The sequence below is a fragment of the Brassica napus genome, chromosome C9, assembly GCF_020379485.1.
Source record: "Brassica napus cultivar Da-Ae chromosome C9, Da-Ae, whole genome shotgun sequence".
Classification (NCBI taxonomy): domain Eukaryota; kingdom Viridiplantae; phylum Streptophyta; class Magnoliopsida; order Brassicales; family Brassicaceae; genus Brassica; species Brassica napus.
The window spans coordinates 37,379,512-37,399,124 of NC_063452.1; the positions used below are offsets into that span (position 1 = coordinate 37,379,512).

Below are 19,613 nucleotides of genomic sequence, written 5' to 3' on the forward strand. Positions count from 1 at the left end.
CTGAGTTTTTTTTGGGTTTCTTAATTATGAGTTCGTATTTCTTTTACATGGTTTCTTCGTTTTATTTGGTTGTGTTCTGAGTAGTTTTTAATTCGTATTCAGCTTTGCCTTGCTAGATAAACCAAATAACTATTATCCGAGGAAAGAGGTTATATCAAGTGTTCCTCGGAATTTCCTCGGTATTTCTTTAAAAATAAAAATAAATAAGTTCAATGGTAGTCTGTTTCCGAGTCATCATCACCAGATGAATCTGAATCTGGATCTTCGTGAAACTCTCCAATCACTGGTTCATCCTCTACGTGAACGACGGCTTCCTCTCCAAAGTCGGTTAAATCGACTACAAGGCCAACTCCAGCTAAATCTTCTGCTGCACTTAAGTTGCCGGATGTGCTTGGTTGTAGTGGGTCTTCCAGCTCAGAACTTCCCTGAACTCGGCCTCTCGGGTTGAGTCTTGTAACAGTAACCCATGGATCATCTCTGTTCCTTACCCGGGGGTACTTGATATAACAAACCTGTAACATTTAGAAAAATTATAAATTAATACACATGATGATGAATCATTCTGAATAATTAACATTTAATTACCTGATCGGCCTGAGAAGCAAGAATGAAAGGATCATAATATTGCAGCTTTCGCCTCGAATTTACTGATGTAACACCAAATGCATCTGTTCTCACACCTCGATCTGGGGTGTTGTCGTGCCAATCACAATAGAAAACAGTACAGCGCAATCCAACCATGCCCAAATACTTAATTTCCAAAATCTCATGTATGTGTCCGTAGTATACATCATCTCCTGATGCAGAACAAACGCCAGCATCATAAGTCGTACTCGAACGTCTCCTCTTCTGAGTTGTGAATGCATATCCTCGAGTACAAAATCTCGGATATGACTTCACAACAAAGTTTGGTCCAACGACCATCTCACGTATCCAATCGTCAAATGTTTCACCTCTGGCCAAACCAGCAGACACCTATTAATAGCACATATATATATATTATATCAATAAATGTGAATTAGTATAAATATGTGATAAAATATATTTTAATTTGTTTAAAGCACTCACATAAGTAAACATCCATCCACTAAATTCTCTCTGCTTCATTTCTTCTAGTTCGTCCTCTGTGGCGTATCTATACTCGAACCGCTTTTCTGCCATGAAAATCCTGTATATGATGACAATAATGTAATTAATTAAGATTTAAATTTCAACTTGTTAAAATAAAAATTTGTAAGCTCATTTATTTACCTCTCATATTGAAGAACGTCTTCGCAGTTGGTGAGCAAATATGTTTGCAAATGACTGCGCTCCTGCTCAGTAAGTCGACGGTCCTTTGGTTTTCCGCTAAGTCGTCCAACATCTGTGAAAATGTCTGGAACCGTAACATGATATGCTGCCCGTTCGCCTCTATCATCATGCCTAGCAGGTCTTCTGTTTTTGGTCTGAACTTCTGCTGGAAAGTAGTACTCGGCAAAGTTTGAAGTTTCTTCATTGATCATCTGTGCGACTATAGAACCTTCCACCCTACTTAAATTTTTCACCATCTTCTTCAAATGGAACATATACCGCTCATACAGATACATCCATCTATACTGCACAGGACCACCAAGTTCCAATTCTCTTGCCAGGTGAATAACAAGATGCTCCATAACATCAAAAAATGAGGGAGGAAATATCTTCTCAAGGTTGCACTGAATCACGGCTATGTTAGTCTTCAAATTTTCAATACCTTCAAGAGTCACTGATCTCGTGCATAAATCGCGGAAGAAACCACTTATCCCTGCAATTGCTTCATGAACATTTCGTGGTAATAGTTCCTTGAAGGCGAACGGAAGGAGGCGCTGCATCATTACATGGCAATCGTGGCTTTTCAAGCCAGTAAACTTTCCTTCCTTTCTGTCGATACAGTTACGCAAATTTGATGTGTAACCGTCTGGAAATTCCACATCGTTTGAAATCCAATCAAATAACGCATCTTTTCCCCCTGCATCAAGTCGGTATATGGGAAAAGGAGCCCTACCATTTTCATCAACATGAAGTTCTGAACGAGCACATATATCGACTAAATCCAGTCTTGACTTCAAATTATCCTTTGTTTTACCTTGAACATTAAGGATCGTGTTCATGAGATTGTCAAAAAAGTTCTTCTCAATATGCATGACATCTAAATTATGCCTTAGCAGATGATCCTCCCAATATGGCAGATCCCAGAAAATACTTTTTTTGTGCCAGTTATGTAGTTCTCCAACAGCATCTACCGGAAAACGCTCATGTCCACCGACTTCTGGCGTCCTTTCTGCACCAAAATCTCTTAGTTGTATCTTCAAATCTTTCCCACAAATTTCCGGAGGTGGACTGTCAAACACCCTCTTGTTCTTCGTAAACAAATTCCTACTCCTACGATATGGATGATCAGGTGGTAGGAATCTCCTGTGACAGTCAAACCAACACGTTTTCCTTCCGTGTTTTAGTTGGAAAGCATCAGTGTTATCTTGACAATATGGACATGATAGCCTTCCATGCGTTGTCCATCCAGACAACATACCATATGCTGGAAAATCACTTATTGTCCACATTAGTACTGCCCGCATTTGAAAGTTTTCTTTACACGAAACATCGTATGTTTCAGCACCTTGAGCCCATAGTTGTTGCAACTCATATATTAGTGGCTGAAGAAACACATCAAGTGATCTCTTAGGATGCTCTGGTCCGGGAACGAGAATCGAGAGAAACAAAAACTCTCGTCGCAAGCACAAGTTTGGGGGGAGGTTGTATGGTGTAAGAATGACGGGCCATAGAGAATATTGTCTTCCACTCTTGCCAAACGGACTAAAACCATCAGTACATAATCCAAGGTAGACATTTCTTCTCTCATACGCAAAGTCGGGATACTTTGATTGGAAATGCTTCCACGCTTTTGCATCTGAAGGATGTCTGATCTCACCATCTGTTGAGTGCTCCGCATGCCATCTCATTGGTTGCGCTGTGCGTTCAGACAGATACAACCTCTGCAACCTTTCCGTCAAAGGTAAATACCACATCCTTTTATATGGCACTGGAACTCTTCCACTCGTATCTTTATAACGAGGCTTTCCACAAAATTTGCATGTAACCCGCTGTTCATCCGCCCTCCAATAAATCATGCAGTTGTCGCTGCATACATCTATTACCTGATACGATAAACCAAGACCAGCTACGAGTTTCTGAACCTCGTAATATGAACCAGGAGCTACATTATCCTCGGGTAGAATACCTTTTACAAAATCAGCAATCGCATCCACACAGTCTTCAGCCAAATTATAATCTGTTTTAATGCCCATCAATCTTGTAGCAGATGATAAAGCTGAATGACCATCTCTGCAACCTTCGTACAATGGTTGCTTTCCAGCATCCAACATCTCATAAAATCTCCTAGCTTTTGCATTGGGTAAATCTTCCCCTCTAAAATGATCATTTACCATCTGCTCAGTACCTACACCATAATCTACATCCGTTCTAATTGGTTCTTCTAATCTAACCGCTGGCTGAGGTTCGCTAGTACTACCATGTTCATAATCAGTTTCCCCATGATGATACCAAATTTTGTAACTTCGTGTAAACCCACTCAAATATAGATGAGTCCAAACATCCCACTCTTTAATAACCTTTCTATTTTTACAATTAGAGCAAGGACATCTTAACTTACCTGTTTTTGCTTCCGGTTGTCGGTGAACTAACCCCATGAATTCGGTTATACCTCGTTGGTATTCTTCCGTAAGCAATCTCGTGTTCGGATCCAAATGAGGTCGATCGATCCTAGGCAGAAACAACAACAGAGGTCGGACAATCGTCAGTTAACCCGACAGAACATCAGAAGCAATCGCGAGACAGATTACCTTAGCAGTCGCTACCGCCATCCGCACGTAAGCATCACTCTCATGCATATCATCCAGAGGAGGAAGCTCGTATCCCTTCTCTCTGATCTTGCGCCAAATCAGAGCAAGACCTTTGGGGTTCTCAAGGATTGGTACCTCGTCGTCATACGAAAATCTCCACGAAGAGGTGTCCTGTACATCTGGGAGACGAGCGCTCGGGTCAACTTGCAAAGTACCTTCGCCAGAAGCTTGTAACGGGGGAGGAAGCTCTGAGCTCGGGAATTCGAATTCACAGAGTTAATCTCTTCGAGAGCTCGACGTCGGCGCCGGTGAGTCGACGAATCGATATCGTCGTCGAGAGCTCGATCACCGACAGAACCAGTTGAAGCATTTGGCGCCCTTCGAGGCCCACCTACGGGAATGACGATCAACACCGGCCTAGCCAAAAGACCGGGAGATTGAGTCTGTGACCTCGACCTAAGGGTCGGTCCACGCTGTTTTCTGAGCTCGCTCCCACGACCCGACTTCGGAAGACTCGTCAGGACAGTCGGGTAGCGCCTCCTTCTCCCTCGCCCCTGAACAAAACATATTTGGAAAATTGAAAAACGCGTAGGCATTCGAATCTTCCCAAGAAGGTCAGCTTACTCTTATCGCGATGACCTTTTCCCGGTCGAACAGGTACCACCGAACCAATGGCAGTAGCACGGTTTTCACCCGGCGGAAGAGCGTAAACAGCTCAAATTCGATCTACGGGGAATGCGAGCTATCGAGGGCTACCCCGCCGAAAAGTGGCGATTAGCCCGTGAAGCTCGGGAGTCATAGGCGCGGAACCAAAGGGTTCTGCAAATAAGCAGAGAGAAGATAGAGAATGCCAAAACAAATCGAAGAGTAAAATTCTCTTCGAGAAATAGAGCAAAGAAAAGAAGAAACTCAAAAAACCTACCAATATCGTCAGACCATACCCTAGGGATCTTCTCAAAATCAAAGTCGCCGACCGACACCGGATTAATCTTAAAAACGAAAAATTTCTCCCTCCACTGGTCATCCCTGTTAGGAATGCCGTCTATAACAGAACGGCCAGGCCGAGGAGCAAGAATCATCGTTCCTGGAAAGCCACTGTTCGTCTTAATAGAAAACAACTGCTTCAACTCTTAAAGGCCGAACCTGAGACCCTCCTCCCTGGCTCGGATCCACGAAGTCAAGAAATAGCGCCAGAAATTAGGCGCCATTTGGGCAAAAGCCATCCCAAGCTCCGCGAGCGCTTCGAGAAGGAAGCGAGGAAGAGGAAATGACAAACCTCCGTCCTGGAAATGCGACGTATAGGCCCCACAATACCCCGGCCTCACAGTCTCCGGAGTTTCGCCATCTTCGGGTGCTTCGATCTCAACGGTATAATCGATTTCCCAGAGCTCGTAAAGGTTTTTTGATATGTCTCGGCTCGATGATCGTCGGGAGATGAGGACAAATTTCTCATGCGCCATAGATTCGAAGCAGGAAAAGGAAAATACCAAAGACGATGAAAGAGAAAGAAGGATTGTAGTATCGAAGAAAACGATCTATCCAGTGAAGTGTAATATATATATTAAAAAACGGTTCCCGAAACACAAAAGATTAACCGGCCACGAACTCTCGATCTCAACCACACGATTCGAAAATGGCCGACAAGTCAAATCAAGCCGATGCACGTGACGTCCCACTTCCCGAGAATTGCGATGCCGCCAGGTAACTTCAGTTTTCGCCCTTTCGGTTTCCCAAATAAACCAAAAGGCTGGGGACAAATGTTGGACCCAATTTCGGTCAATACATTAATGGGCCACGATCAAAGGTATGCGTCGAAATGAAATGAACCCCGTTGCAAGCAATCGAGCTCGAAAGCGAAGACTTCGAGGTCCCAAAGATCGTGGAGCAGTCCCGGAGATCGTGGAGCAGTTACGAAGATCACGAGGTCGACTTACTATAAAGGAAGGAGAACAGACATGAAGAAGCACACGTTGAAAACCCTAGAGAGAGCTACACACTTACATCGACCTTGTTCTCATCCCAATTTTAGATTCTTTCTTTATGGATCTCATTTGTATCACCTGATCTAATTCAGCTCATTGTATTCGATCTTATTCATCAATAAAGTCATTTTTACCTACTGGAAACTGTTTAACATCGTTGTATTCTAAAGATATCGTTGCCTACATCATTTGTCTTCCCTAGATCAAACCCCAATCACTATCAAATACTTAGTGTAGATTTTAGGTTCTACAACAATCACTTAAAAATTCATCACCGATACTGTTACGTAAAGTCGTCTTCATGATATTCATTGTAGAAAAGCACCTTTCTACACTTGCAGTCGCAACAGGAAGAGTCAAACATAGCTTCAATAGACGATAAACCAATTGATGAGAAAGATATTTTCTTGTATCCGCCAATACACGAGCAAGATAACCAAGGCATTCTTGATTGGTAAACCGTTCATCTTTTTGCACATTGTCAAGGTAGATGTCAAGTTGCTGTTCAAGAGATCTCTATTCCATAGAACTAAAATCATCCTGATAAAGCTCAGCCAATCTCATCAACATTGACTTGTCAAACTGACGAAAAGAATCTATCGGACTTAAGGATGCCATGCAAACAAGTAGTTACGAATTCACCTCATCAAAACGATCATTAAACTCTTGAAGTTATCTAAGACGGTGTAAAAACAATCCACCTTATAATGATGCAAGTTGGTGATGCCAGTTTTTTTTCCTTGGCCTGCTTGAATCAACAAACTCTTCCTCCATATCAAGAACTTCAGTTTTATTATTCTCACTAAAAGAATAAACTGTAGCCACAAAATTCTCCCATCCTTCATCTCTAAGCTTCTGTAACTGTCGTTTCGTAGACCCAACCAACGAGACAGCATTCAAGATCTCTTGGTCTCTTTTCTGTAGAGCCTTTGACAAATTATTAGTGAGTCCCAGGATAACAAGCATCAACTGTAGATAAAATAAAGAATCAAATGTGTGAAAATATTTGAGGAGATCAATTGCTTGTTGTCTTTTGCTGCTGTCCATGCCTTCAGTCTGGATATGTTCAAGAACTTTAATAATACAGAGAAACATCTCACCAAGACGCAACAAAGTCTTGTAATGTGATCCCTAACGAGTATTTCCAGGTCTTTTAAGAGAAAGGTCTTGATTCAGCCCAGTTCCTGTCTTAATAGTTCCCTTACTTATCCCTTCTTCCATTCCCTTGCGATTACATTCAGTGAGTATAAGCTTTCTCTTGCAAGAAGCTCCAACGGCATTCAATAGAACATGAACCATATCAAAAAATTCTTCAAATTCAACATGTTTTTTTGCAACCGCCACGACAAACAACTGAAGCTAATGAGCAAAACAGTGAACATAATATGCAGAACTCCAACTTTCTTTCAAAACCAGCGATCTTAAACCATTGAATTCTCTTTTCATATTGCTTTCCCCATCATAACCTTCCCTCTTACTTTTTTCAAACACAATCCATGTTTCGCAAATAAAGCATCAATGGCATACTTGAGAGTCAAGGAAGATGTGTCTTTAACATGACTAATGCCAACAAAACTTTCTTTTACCAGCCCAAATTTATCAATGAAACGGAAAACCACATCCATTTGCTCTTTATCTGAGACATCAGCAGATTCATCTACCAGCAAGCCAAAGACATCATTATTAATTTCCTGGGTAACAGACTTGGTTACTTCTTCTACGAAGCAATGTGCAATGTCTTTTTGAATTGGAGGAGATGTCATCTGATTATTTTTTAGGAGCATTGTGCAACACAACTTTTTTCACAGCCTCGTTATGTCTGGCTGTATACTTCAAAAGCTCTAAGAAATTGCCTTTGTTTGTTGACTCTTCTTTCTCATCATGAGCATGAAAAGTTAAACCCTGATTGAATAAGTGTCTACAAACATCAATCGAAGCACCAAAGCGGATTCGATAATCACTTTTCACAATATCAGTTTGCTTATGAAAAGCATGTTTGATAGACTGACATTGTCTCGTCAAATCTTCACATTTATTTTTAGCATCATTGTGAAAACTAGAATGATCTCCCACATGCTTACTGAAACTATCAACCTTATTCCAGCTAGAAAACCCATTGATACAAAAGTATCACTCCCACCTTGTTTTCCAACTTGAACTCTGAACAAGAAACAAAACAAGCAAAAAGCCTTTTTTGTTGATTGATACTGGTCAAACCATTGTGGATTAAAACGTCGCCATACACCTCCTATTGATTTTTGTTTAAAAGTATGACCGCGAAGTTGACAAGGTCCTCTAATCAAATATATGCGTCGTACCTCATCTATATGATTATGATCATACTCTCGAATTATTTTTCGCTTAGCTAGATCAAATGCCAAATCATCCACACTAATCATCGGTGGTGGAATTTTTCTTTTTATTACAAATCGATCCATTGTTTTTAATAATATCTACATAAATAAAATAAAATGAAATACAGTTTTTTATCAGAATAACAAAAGGTATACTAATGATATGATAAGTAAATTAAACTTTTAAAACAATCGTAGCTTAATCTAGCCCTCCTCTACATCAAACCGTTTCATTCACAAGCTTCAAAACAATCCTAGCGTAATCTTATATTCGCCTACATCCCACTAAAGCTAAAGAGGGTTTAATTGTCTATTTCTCTATAAATTTAACTTTCTAAATTAACTCACAAAATCTAGAACATCTCAATGTAACATTGAATTTAGAATTTAGAGAAGAAAAACTACTCATAAAGTTAAAAAATAAAATAATTACCTTGACTTTAAAACAAAATTGGATCAGGTTTCAGACTTACAACAAAGGTTCATGATTCATAACAGGGAAAAATAAAAGCAGAAGAAGAAACTAAATAATTAGGTCGTTAGTATTAGTATAACGAGATCTCTTAGTATAACAATGATAATTGGGTTTATTTATTTTGATGGACTTAGTTTATTTTATATTTTTTGTAATGGTTTATATACATTATTGGGCTAGTAATTAATTTTTATAGTTTGATATTGGGTTAAACAAGTTCGATTAAATTAATGAGGGTCTATCAAAATAATGGACTAGGGTCAAACTATAATATTTAACAAAGACTATATTATTTTTCCAAATTTCACATGGATCATTTGACCACCATTCCAATGCATTGCCTCCGCCACTGACTACACCGACGCCAAAGCTTCTCATGTGCGAAGACAGCACCGGAAAGACCCTAGGAGCAGAGCAACGGACAAGACGCAGAGAGGAGACTATAAAGATGAAGCAAATGAAAAAGAAGAAGAACCCTCTGGCGCCGGTACAGCACCACCGGACGTTAGAGGTGAGAGTTAAATCTGATGAAGATTGGTTGGTCGCGAGGAAAAGAGAAGGGGAGGAGATAAGGGAGAGAGAAAAAATATTATATAACAACCCTATGATAGATGATAATAATTATACCAAGTTTGGTTAGGAAAACTGTGAATATATACATTCGACAGACAAAATAAATAGATGATATGATTTTTGTTAATGAAAATAAATACATTCTAGTATTACTTTATTTTTGTTATTGAAAATAAATTAGAAGATTGTATTTAGATTCATTTTAGATTTAAAAATAATTTTTTAATATATTTTATTTAATTATTTATTCTTTTTAAGCTAAAATTCTTATTTGTTATTAAAAGTTAATCAAATGATTTATTTTATGGTCGTTAAAACTGAAGTTAAAACAAAATTTTAAATATTTAAATTATATTTTGTATAAAACTTGATAACATCTTATATTTTTCAATGATTAAGAATATTCTGTTCATATTTATTACAATTTATTAATCTAGTGATTCGTGTCCGGATCGGGTTTAAAAAGATTGGTTGTGGTCCTTACCGATAGATAATGGAGTATATATATAATTCTTATAAGCCTTGATGCTCAAGTTGTGTTACTGCCAAGCAGAATATATTTACATTAATTAATATATTACGGAGTAAATTTAGGACTAAGTAATTCATAATTAGCGAACATGTTAGGAAACTTCTAACTTTAGAAAAAAAATCTAATTAGGAGAAAACAAAATCGCATCATTAAAATTTTTCCAATTTGCGTGAAAAAATCAATGAGTTTGTGAATCTAAGTTGTCAATGTTATAAACCAAGTGGTGATCGACCCATATCAGGCCCAAACCGTCCGGTCCATCAGCTATCCATCCGGCCCATTCGCTAATGACTTAGACGAATGAGAGTTTATATTTATCTATACTTGATGTTTATCCTTTTCCATATGTATTTAGGATAAGTATTATTTCCTATTCCTATTAGGAATATGATTTATTTTTCTCTTATGACGGTCTAAATAAGACAGTTTAATACTTGTATAAATATAGACCTCTGGTCATGAGTAATAATAAGCTTACACAGCATCTCTTTTATAACAGTCGAATTCTTTATTGAAATTTCGAATAATTCTAGCACATTAAATACATTATTGAAGTTGTCGTTATAGGAGTTGACCTTGAGACTAGTATGAATAGTGACCAAGGAACGACAAGGAATAATGCATTTCCTAACATTCCTAGAAAAAATCACCATTCATAAGGAATAATTTTTCCTTCTCATTCTCTACCATTCTTTTTTTGTAGAAAAATAAAGAACTATTATAAAAGTAATGGAAAAGTCTATCTTTATTCATAACATAGGGGTTCCTTATATAGGAGATTACACCGTCATAGATAAATGGAAAGAGTACAAATCATAATCTCTTGGTTATGAGCCATCCACAATCTTGTTCATAACACTCACTCTTGGATGCCATAACAATTTTGAGCCTGTAATGTGCTTTAATGTTGTCTCATTAAAACCTTACTAGGAAAACCCAATTGAGACAAAACCATGGTGAAGGAAAAAGAGTACAACACACATTACTCCCCCTGATTTGGACATTACTGAAGGTCCCTTGGACCTCTCCAATTTTCTACAATCCGTGGGTGATGAAGATCTTGGGCAGAATATGCTTCGTCCTCGAACATTATAGTTGGTTCTTCTTTACCATCGGTCATGCCACAATCTGATCGAACATATTGAGTCATTGACCTCAAATACACACACTCGAAATCTTGGATGATGTTGCTGTGATATGCGTGTACCACCATGTGTAAAACATAACCTATCTGAAAACAAATCAACAAAACCAAATAACCCATCTTGGGGCTGGTTAGTATAAAATAAACCAAAATCAAAGGCTTCTTCGTCGTCCTTCTTATGGACCAATCAGATCAGTGTCTAAACCAAGACTTCTGCATTGTCCATCTCAGGACTAAATGGACTTCTTTATCGTTCACCTTTGAACTGAAAGGATCAGTGTCCAAAACAAGTGATCTCACGCCCATGTACTAGAAAATGGATGAGACTGGCCCATATTAAATCTCTTGAGTACCTTTTTCTGTATATACTATTTGATGCACAAGGATTTCATTGTTAATGTACTCAAGCTGTAATCCCAAACAAAACTTTGTTTTCCAAGATCTTTCATCTCAAACTCTTTCTTGAGATATTCAACTGTTTGAGAAATTGTATCCAGAGGTTCCTAGGATATTGTTCTCGGGAACTTGATGTATTTTCAGCTCAATACCCTCTAGTACTTTCATTATCCAGTGGACCATATAAATATGCAGTCACTACATCAACTTGCTGCAAGTCTATTTTTCTCTCTTATATAGCCAGACTTATGAGAAATCTAAAAGTAGTTGCATCCACCACATGGGAGTATGTCTCCTCATAATCTATTACTGGTCTTTGTGAGAATCCTTGTGCAACATCAGCTTTATATATCACGATTTCTATTCCTCACAAGACCCATTTATATCCACTGGTTTTAACATCATATGGCGTCTTAATCATATGGCCAAATACGATTTTCTTCTTTAAACTATTTAACCTCACGTTTCCATTCAATCAAATCTCTTCTATGTGCGCACTCTTATATTGACGTGGGTTCATGATCCTCGCTTATATTCATAAATTCAAGTGCTACCTTGTATGCAAATAAATCATCTTATGTCGACATTCCTTATTGGTTCCATTATGTTCCAGACATGATATAATCGATTAAGATTCATTATTATCAGGACCTTTAATACTTTGGAGCTTGGCGTCCCAAGCTACATTGTTTGGTACCTGTACCTTAGAGTCGCCCGGCCTTATCTCCATGTCTGGAATGGTTTCCTTAGTAACCTCGGATTTGGATTTTGATTATCATTCTCTGCGCCTTTCTTTTGTTTCCGAGGATTCTTATCTTTTGGAACCTATTTGGTCTACCACGTTTCATACGTTGTCTAGACTCTGTAGCAACTTGAGTGTGTCTCTTCTCAGACATCAAATTCGTTGGTGCTTTACAAGTTGGTTTATATATGACTTAGTCATTCTTTTTCGGGTCAGCAAATGTGTCTGGCATTTGATTAGCTAGCTTTGTAAATGTATAATCTTTGGACGTCTATTTCACATTCTTTAGTCCGAAGATCTTGCCAAGACATTGATGGTTGATTTCATTCTATTTTTTTTACCATTTTTTTTCTAGCTTTATTATTTTTTTCTCCTCGAGGTCTTAAACTAATCCGTGTACCTAGCCTCAAATATAATCACCCATAGTTGGCTCAAAGTACTTTATTATTGTGGGAGAATCATATCTAACATATATCCCCATCCTCCTTTTGAGGTCCCATCTTAGTTCTCTGTGGTGGAGCAATTAGTACATAGACAACACATCCAAATGTCTTATGATGGAGTATGTCTGGCTCTTGCCCCGTTAATAACTGTGATAGGAGATATCTATGCTCACTATATGGCCTGATGTGTATTAACTTAGGTGCATGTAAATTTCGTGTGGCCCAAGCTGTGAATGAGAGTTTTGACCTCATAAGTTATGGTCTATCAATCAACTATTTGCGTTTTAAAAGATTTCGGCCAAGTCGTTCTTCGTATGGAGATGTATCACACAATTTTCCACACTTACCCCCATTGACATACCATAATCATTTAAATGCTTGGGACATGTATTCACCAGTATTATCTAGACATATATATAGTCTTTATTTATGAAAAAGGGGCTCGTAGCCGTTTTACTGGTGATGGCCTAATGAGTTTCCCTTGTGTACACACGTGAGATTCTTTGGGATAACTCTTCTTATCTTTTAATGTGTGCCTTTTGAATATCAATTTTCGCATCATGTTTGGACCAGGATGACCAATCCGGTCGTGCCATAATATGTATATTTTCACAGGCTTTTAACCTGTATCATAGTGATCTATGCATAGTCTAGGTCAGTAGAGAATGCAGATATAGTCTTAAGGACTTATTATGGCCTTGGGCGATTTTATACATAATCTGAAGGAACTATTTGTTTCCTTCTCCCATTGTTTCAATATGGAAACCATTCATTCTTATATCTTTAAAACTCAATAGGCTGCTCTTGCTCTTAGACCTAGGTGAATATAAGGCATCACTGATTTCTAGATGCATACCCTTAGACAATAATATATTAGCCTAGCCATAGTCTTCTTTCAGACTGGCGATACCTGCTTTAGTACTTATATTGGCGTTTTCAGTGTACTCATATAGAAAAATCATTCATTCATTTAATCTAAGCAGACAATGTAATAGAAATAAATTCAAGGAGATAAAAATCAAAGAAAGCATACAAGCAAAGCAATCACACAAGTTTGATGTCGAAATCAGATTATCAACTTGATTCTTTTAGGCAATCATAAGTCTCATATTCCTTAAGATCATCTTGATCATGTTCGAAATTATTTTCACCATCTTTATAGACCAAGTGGGTTTCAGGATTCTTCCCTTTCATACTCTCTTTGACAAAGGTCACAAAAATGTTTGGGAGTCCTTCATATCATAGCCCAATGGTTCCCCATTCCACATCTATGGCACACTGATTTGGTCGAGATTTGTGGTTTAAAGGATATACCACGGCCACTGCCTTGACCATGGCTCAAATTGGGTTGATACCCACGGCCTCTGCCATAGTGATTCCCACGGCCAAATGTGTTATACGTCCTTTCCACCCTCCACGGCCATGACCGTGTGGTCTATCATTCTGGATGTGGTTACCTTTTTTTTTTCTTCTGCGGCCTTATTGGTATCAGGTAATGGGGTTAATCCAAGAGGTCTCAATTCACTGTTTCTCATCAGTAATCCATTATTTTGCCCCGCAAGCAATAGACTCATCCACGGACTTATAGTCCTGGATTCTGGGATTCCTCCAATCAAATAGGGCATTTGGTAATAACACCGTTCTTTGGTGATCATATCTCGATTTTTAACTCTGTCCAAAGGTCTAATGGATTCTCTATAGTCAGATACTGATCTTTGAGACTCTTAATAAGATGATGACTAATAATTAATATTGCCCTGTATCAATCTTTCTCATTGGCATTATTGCCTTCTATGATACATTCACCAAGTCTTTTTGACTTTAGGATAATCTTTGTATCTAATGCCCACCGTAAATAATTATCTCCAGAGAGATTTAGGGCAGAAAAATCCAGAGAGATTTAGGGCAGAAAAATCCAGGTTGATTTTCGACATCTCAAATCATATATCACTCAATATTTAGGTATAATTTTCATGCGGCCTTACTCTTAAAAACAATCAATTCGGATTTCAATCTTGTGAGGACAATGAGACTATCAATCTTAAAGACATTTAATCAATCAGTCAATTTCTAGCAAGTCTCAGCAATACTATTTCTATGTGCTCATAATATTATGGTTTATCAAGACTAGCAAAAACGGATTCAATTAATCATGCAATTAGGGTTTAACAATCAATGGATTTTAGCCAGACAAGTAAAAAGATTTATTAATCACTTAATCAGTTTCAAGGCTGATTTTAGCAATACTAGAATATAGATTTCAAACATGAATTTCAATGAACCAGTTTCAAGGCTGATTTTAGCAATACTATAATATAGATTTCAAGCATGAATTTCAATGAATCAGTTTCAAGACTGATTTTAGCAATACTAGAATATATATTTCAAGCATGAATTTCAATGAATCAGTTTCAAGGCTGATTAATATTTAGCATAAACCATGTGTAAATAATTTATCTAGTATCCGAATTTATCAAAACTCAAAAACATATAATCAGATCAATCAATTTAATCGAACTTAGCATACAATCTTAAACCTCAAGACATTAGATTTTGTCATGAATCTATCAACCTAGCATACAGATTCTCAATTCTCAAAGACATCCAAATCAGATCAATATAGCCTATCATACGGATTATTTAGGGTTTCTATTTAAAACAGGTCAGATTACAAAACTATCAATCCTAGCAGATGATATTAAACCTCAAGAATCATGCCATCAGATCATTCGGATTTTAAACAAGTAAAGTTCAATCAATCTATCAACCTATCGGATTATATAAGCAAAGCAAGCTAGCAACCTATCGGATTTAATCAATGTTTTAACAGGCTGGTCGGTTTAAACAATTTTAAGTCAGATGAACAATTAACCAAGCAGGATGATAAAATAATCTATCAATTTAACGGTCAAAAAATTCTAGCAACATAACATCAGATTCAATCAGATTTAAAACCTCAATGATCAAAACCAAAAACAGTTTTGATTTCAAAATATTCGATTAGGGTTTTAATATGTGATTTGATAATTATAGTATAATTAATTATGATACTTATATTATTTAGGGTTTATAGATATAGGGTTAGGGTTTATCGGATTTTAACTTGTAAAAACCGATTTGGGGTTTTAATCATGTAGGAACATGATTTAGGGTTTGGGGTATCAAACTTTTAGAGCTTCGATTTACTCAATTAGGATTTTTGATCTATTACCCTATGGTTTTGATTCATAAAGATTAGGGTTTTAGGGTTTCATTCTTTATCAATCAATCCATGTTCGATTATGGGTTCTTAGGTTTTGAATTACTTTTTAACCTTAGATGATTGTTGAATCGGACCACCAAAAGAGTTGAGCCGCGAGCTGGACACGAACGGGACATGAGCTGGAGCTGTCTGATGCTTGATCGGGAACGCCTTGATCGTCGGACGCGAGCTGTCTAATGCTGTCGTGAACGAGGAAGAGGTCGCGTGCTGGAGCTGCTCTCGGGTCGCGAGCGTCTGAGCTAGGATCAGGAACACCTTAGGCTGAAGCTGATCGGGGACGCGAGCTGGAACAGATGCGGGAACAAGAGACGCGATCGGGGTTTAGGGTTCGTCGGATCGCCGGCTAGGGTTAGGGTTTTAGGGTGTTTCGATTTGGGTATTAGTTTAGGGATTTAGAGTTTCGTGCCGATAACGTATTATAAAAGTAATGGAAAGTCTATCTTTATTCATAACATAGAGGTTCCTTATATAGGAGATTACACCGTCATAGATAAATGGAAAGATTATAAATCATAATCTCTTGGTTATGAGCCATCCACAATCTGGTTCATAACAAGAACAAAGTTATTCCTTGTTAAACATGGGATGGAACAACCATTCATTTTCATTCCTGCAATTTTATTCCTCTATGTTTCTTTCTTATCCGTTCCTCTGGTTTCCAGAATGGTCGCCGGTCGTTTTTCACATTAATACAACATCCTTTTTTGTGGAACTTAAGAATCCCCTATATATCATATCCCATAGATGTTGTATGTAGCCCGTTATTATATATAACTTCATGTAAAAATTAAAGTAGTCTTACCGCAAAAGTTCAAAAACAAATCAAAAACTGGATGAAACTGGTTATTTACAGTAAACCATGCAACACGACCTTCTTAGCATTAAGCAAACGATGAGTAAAAAGTTATGGATCAAAACAAAACGTATCAATAACAAAGTCTTTAACTACAAAAATCTAAATAGCTGAAACAAAAGACGATCCATCCGAGCTTGCAGTAATTCTATAATGGCTGGAATTACCCAAAGTTTGACCTTTGTAATGCATCAATTGATTAAATATTGAAAACCATATAGAAATTGCTGAAACAGTCGGCCACATACATGAAAACATTATCATATATACAATGGTGGAGCTCTTGAAAGCCAAATATAAATGGCTGTAACCATTTATTATAATGGACTGAAGCATTGTTAGTTTTCGATGGTGTTGGTATGACAAAATAATAACCGATCGAGGATTTGGTATGGGTTATAAATTGTCGGTTATTACTAGTCAACATAGAATTAAATACATGGTGAATTTGAGAACCGATTTGGTATGGTTTAATAAATTGTCGGTTAACAATCAACATATAATACTCCCCGAGACATGCCGGGACTAAATTATTAAAACCAATGGCATTAGTTATAAATTTTCTAGTAATAAAAGAGTATTCAAATAACTTGGCTGAAAAGGATCGTAAGCTTGACACCGAAGCAAAATGACAGTGATGTAAATAAATTACGAAACAAATGTTACTCTTCCCAAATGTTTCTCGATTAATAAAAGTAAAGGATCATTAAACTGAACCGAAAAAACAGAATGCCAAGTAGATTTTAATTAGACCAATATCTTTAACTGTTTTATAAAACAAGTGGTCAGTTTCTTTTAGGCTTAGAGATTAACAGCTCAGGGCAGAGAATACTAAGCCAGAAGAGAACGCGGACCCACGACGGCTCTGCCAGAAAGGTCTTCCCCCTGCAGATTCCATTGACAACTGCCTTGGCACATTCCGTTGCTGACTCGATAGCAACAACTTGCGACCAGTCTTGTTTCTGCAATAAGACCTTTCATAAAGATCGGACAAACACAAATGAAATATGATGATAGTATTATACCTCAGCCAAAAGATCCGGATTGGTATTTTCGTTTTCAACTAGACCTGGAAACACGATTGTCACACCAATTTCCGGACCAAGCTCGATTCTAAGAGTCTCGTAGAAGTTTATCATAGCTGCTTTGCTTGCCTGAATCAAATGTTACATTGTATCACATTTAATATAGAGGAAATATACAATGAACAAAAAAAGAACAGAAAAAAACAAGTGAGGAAGAAGTTACAGCATAGATACTCATTCTTGGCACTCCAGACCATCCAGCAGGCGACGCGACCGCCACTATCTTTCCTTTGGTTTTCTTTAAATGTGGTATAGCGAAATGTGTCGTGTAAACTGGTCCCCAAAAGTTAGTATTCTGCAAATTGTTATTGACAGCAATGCTATGTAAACGTTCACTGAGATTTTTTATGGATTATATAATAAATACACATTTGATTTTCCGTAATTTTAACTCGTAAAATGTAGATTAAATCAGTTGTAGAAAATAATTTCAAGGAACTATAAACTAAAAGTTATAATGTATGTATAAACCTATCAATTACGTTTCTAAACTATAATCACTCTAAATTACTATCTATTATTGATTATTGATTTGATTGGTTCATTGTTTCTTAGTTTACCATAATGGGAAGAACATCAGAGATTTGTAAATAGTCTTCGAAAAACTTGGCCTCCGCAATTCCCGCATTGTTCACCAGGTGATCCACTGCAACCATCACCACAATGGTGACAAGATTTATTTTGTTTGATCTTAAAAAGAAAAAAATATTTGTTGTCCAAACCCAAAAACAACTCACGTCTTCCAAAACGAGAGATGGTTTCTTCGATAAAACGTTTACAGTCTTCAATGACTGAGACATCACCACGTACTACGGCAACGTCGGGTGATCCAAGCCTCCGACACCGATTAGCCACAAGTCGGAGACGATCCTCTCTCCGAGCTACTAACGTCAAGTATGCTCCTCTACGTGCGTACTCATATGCAAGGTGCTTCACAATTATAAAATTATAAAATTTATAAATGTTTATTTTCTTTAACCATTGGCCAAAGCTTTTGATCATTGACTTTGAAAACACGGGTAAGAACTCACTGACCTCACCAATTCCTGAGGAAGATCCGGTGATGATGACGACTTTTCCACTGACTTTGTCGGACTCTTTGCTATTCCTTATGAAGCCAAAGAGACTGAATAATATTGAAATTGGCATGAACACTACAAGAAGCGAAAACGTGACAATAGGAAGAAAGATGTTAAGGATCTTGTTGATCAAAGCCATATCCTTGCTTGACCTTGTGTATCTTCTCGTTCAAGAGAGAGCAGTTATACTTTTATACACTTCTCGAGTATGCTTCTGTTTAGATGTCACTCTCTTGGAATCATTATTAAATATTTAAGGGCGGAAAACGAAAAAGAATCTCCAAATCGTAGTTTGGCATCTTCTACGTAGCTCAACATTTGTCCTCACTCTAACATATTGTAGTAACCGATAAAAACTCAACTCGGTTTTATGCAAAATTCCGGTTTACAATTCCAACTCCATTTTTTTTTGGTACAAACAAGGTGTGAGCCCAAAGAAGAATAAGTAATACAGAACAAACAGGTTAAGGTTTCGTTTGACAGTTCTAGAAGGTTTCCGAAGCTTTCAAAGTTGCTGTTAATTACAGAGATGCCAGTGACGAAAGGAAAACTTCTAAACCAAGAAACAAAAAAACTAATAACAGGAAAAATCCCAGAATCAACACCTTAAGGCTTGACAGGAATTCGAACGATAAAAAAGGAAATGATTACTGTAGTCTACAAAGATCAGAAGATGGACCGTGTTAGTTAGCTGGATTACGCTGTAACGAGACAAATCTGGACCCGAAAAAATTTAGCCCTGTAAGACCCAATTACATTGAAGAAAAACCCTAAAATTTTCTTATTTAAGATGAGATTTCGTGGTGGCCTCTGAC

At 37.5% G+C, this 19,613-nt stretch overlaps 2 protein-coding genes and 1 pseudogene across 3 annotated transcripts; all 3 read right to left on the minus strand.

Moving 5' to 3' along the window:
- Nucleotides 1–3,729: 3,729 nt before the first annotated feature.
- Nucleotides 3,730–9,423, minus strand: LOC125592923 (annotated as a pseudogene).
- On the minus strand, nucleotides 3,837–5,338 carry LOC125592641. The gene is made up of 4 exons (XM_048767967.1): nucleotides 5,022–5,338; nucleotides 4,820–4,973; nucleotides 4,094–4,432; nucleotides 3,837–4,049 (listed from the first exon to the last, which is right to left on the minus strand). Exons 1-4 carry the CDS (start codon nucleotides 5,336–5,338, stop codon nucleotides 3,837–3,839), a joined length of 1,023 nt encoding a protein of 340 aa, XP_048623924.1.
- A 7,882-nt stretch (nucleotides 9,424–17,305) lies between the features above and the next one.
- Nucleotides 17,306–18,980, minus strand: LOC106386200 (11-beta-hydroxysteroid dehydrogenase-like 4A). 2 transcript variants are annotated; one of them, XM_013826081.3, is made up of 6 exons: nucleotides 18,755–18,980; nucleotides 18,457–18,649; nucleotides 18,280–18,365; nucleotides 17,883–18,014; nucleotides 17,660–17,788; nucleotides 17,306–17,596 (listed from the first exon to the last, which is right to left on the minus strand). In XM_013826081.3, the coding sequence occupies exons 1-6, from the start codon at nucleotides 18,935–18,937 to the stop codon at nucleotides 17,420–17,422; spliced, it is 900 nt and encodes a 299-aa protein (XP_013681535.1). In that variant the 5' UTR covers nucleotides 18,938–18,980; the 3' UTR covers nucleotides 17,306–17,419. The 2 variants fall into 2 exon arrangements, with proteins under 2 accessions (XP_013681535.1, XP_048624569.1); XM_048768612.1 differs by having other exon boundaries at nucleotides 18,457–18,980.
- Between the last annotated feature and the right edge of the window lie 633 nt (nucleotides 18,981–19,613).

Excerpts from the sequence above, each read along its gene's own strand:
- LOC125592641 (XM_048767967.1), bottom strand. The coding sequence starts at position 5,338 with ATGGCGCATGAGAAATTTGTCCTCATCTCCCGACGATCATCGAGCCGA. Across the intron at positions 4,433-4,819 it reads ATTTTGAGAAGATCCCTAGG|GGGCGAGGGAGAAGGAGGCG; the intron begins GTATGGTCTGAC and ends TGTTTTGTTCAG. Across the intron at positions 4,050-4,093 it reads GTTACAAGCTTCTGGCGAAG|GACACCTCTTCGTGGAGATT; the intron begins GTACTTTGCAAG and ends CCAGATGTACAG.
- LOC106386200 (XM_048768612.1), bottom strand. The coding sequence starts at position 18,937 with ATGGCTTTGATCAACAAGATCCTTAACATCTTTCTTCCTATTGTCACG. Across the intron at positions 18,366-18,456 it reads CATCTCTCGTTTTGGAAGAC|TGGATCACCTGGTGAACAAT; the intron begins GTGAGTTGTTTT and ends TGATGGTTGCAG. Across the intron at positions 17,789-17,882 it reads CAAGAATGAGTATCTATGCT|GCAAGCAAAGCAGCTATGAT; the intron begins GTAACTTCTTCC and ends CATTTGATTCAG.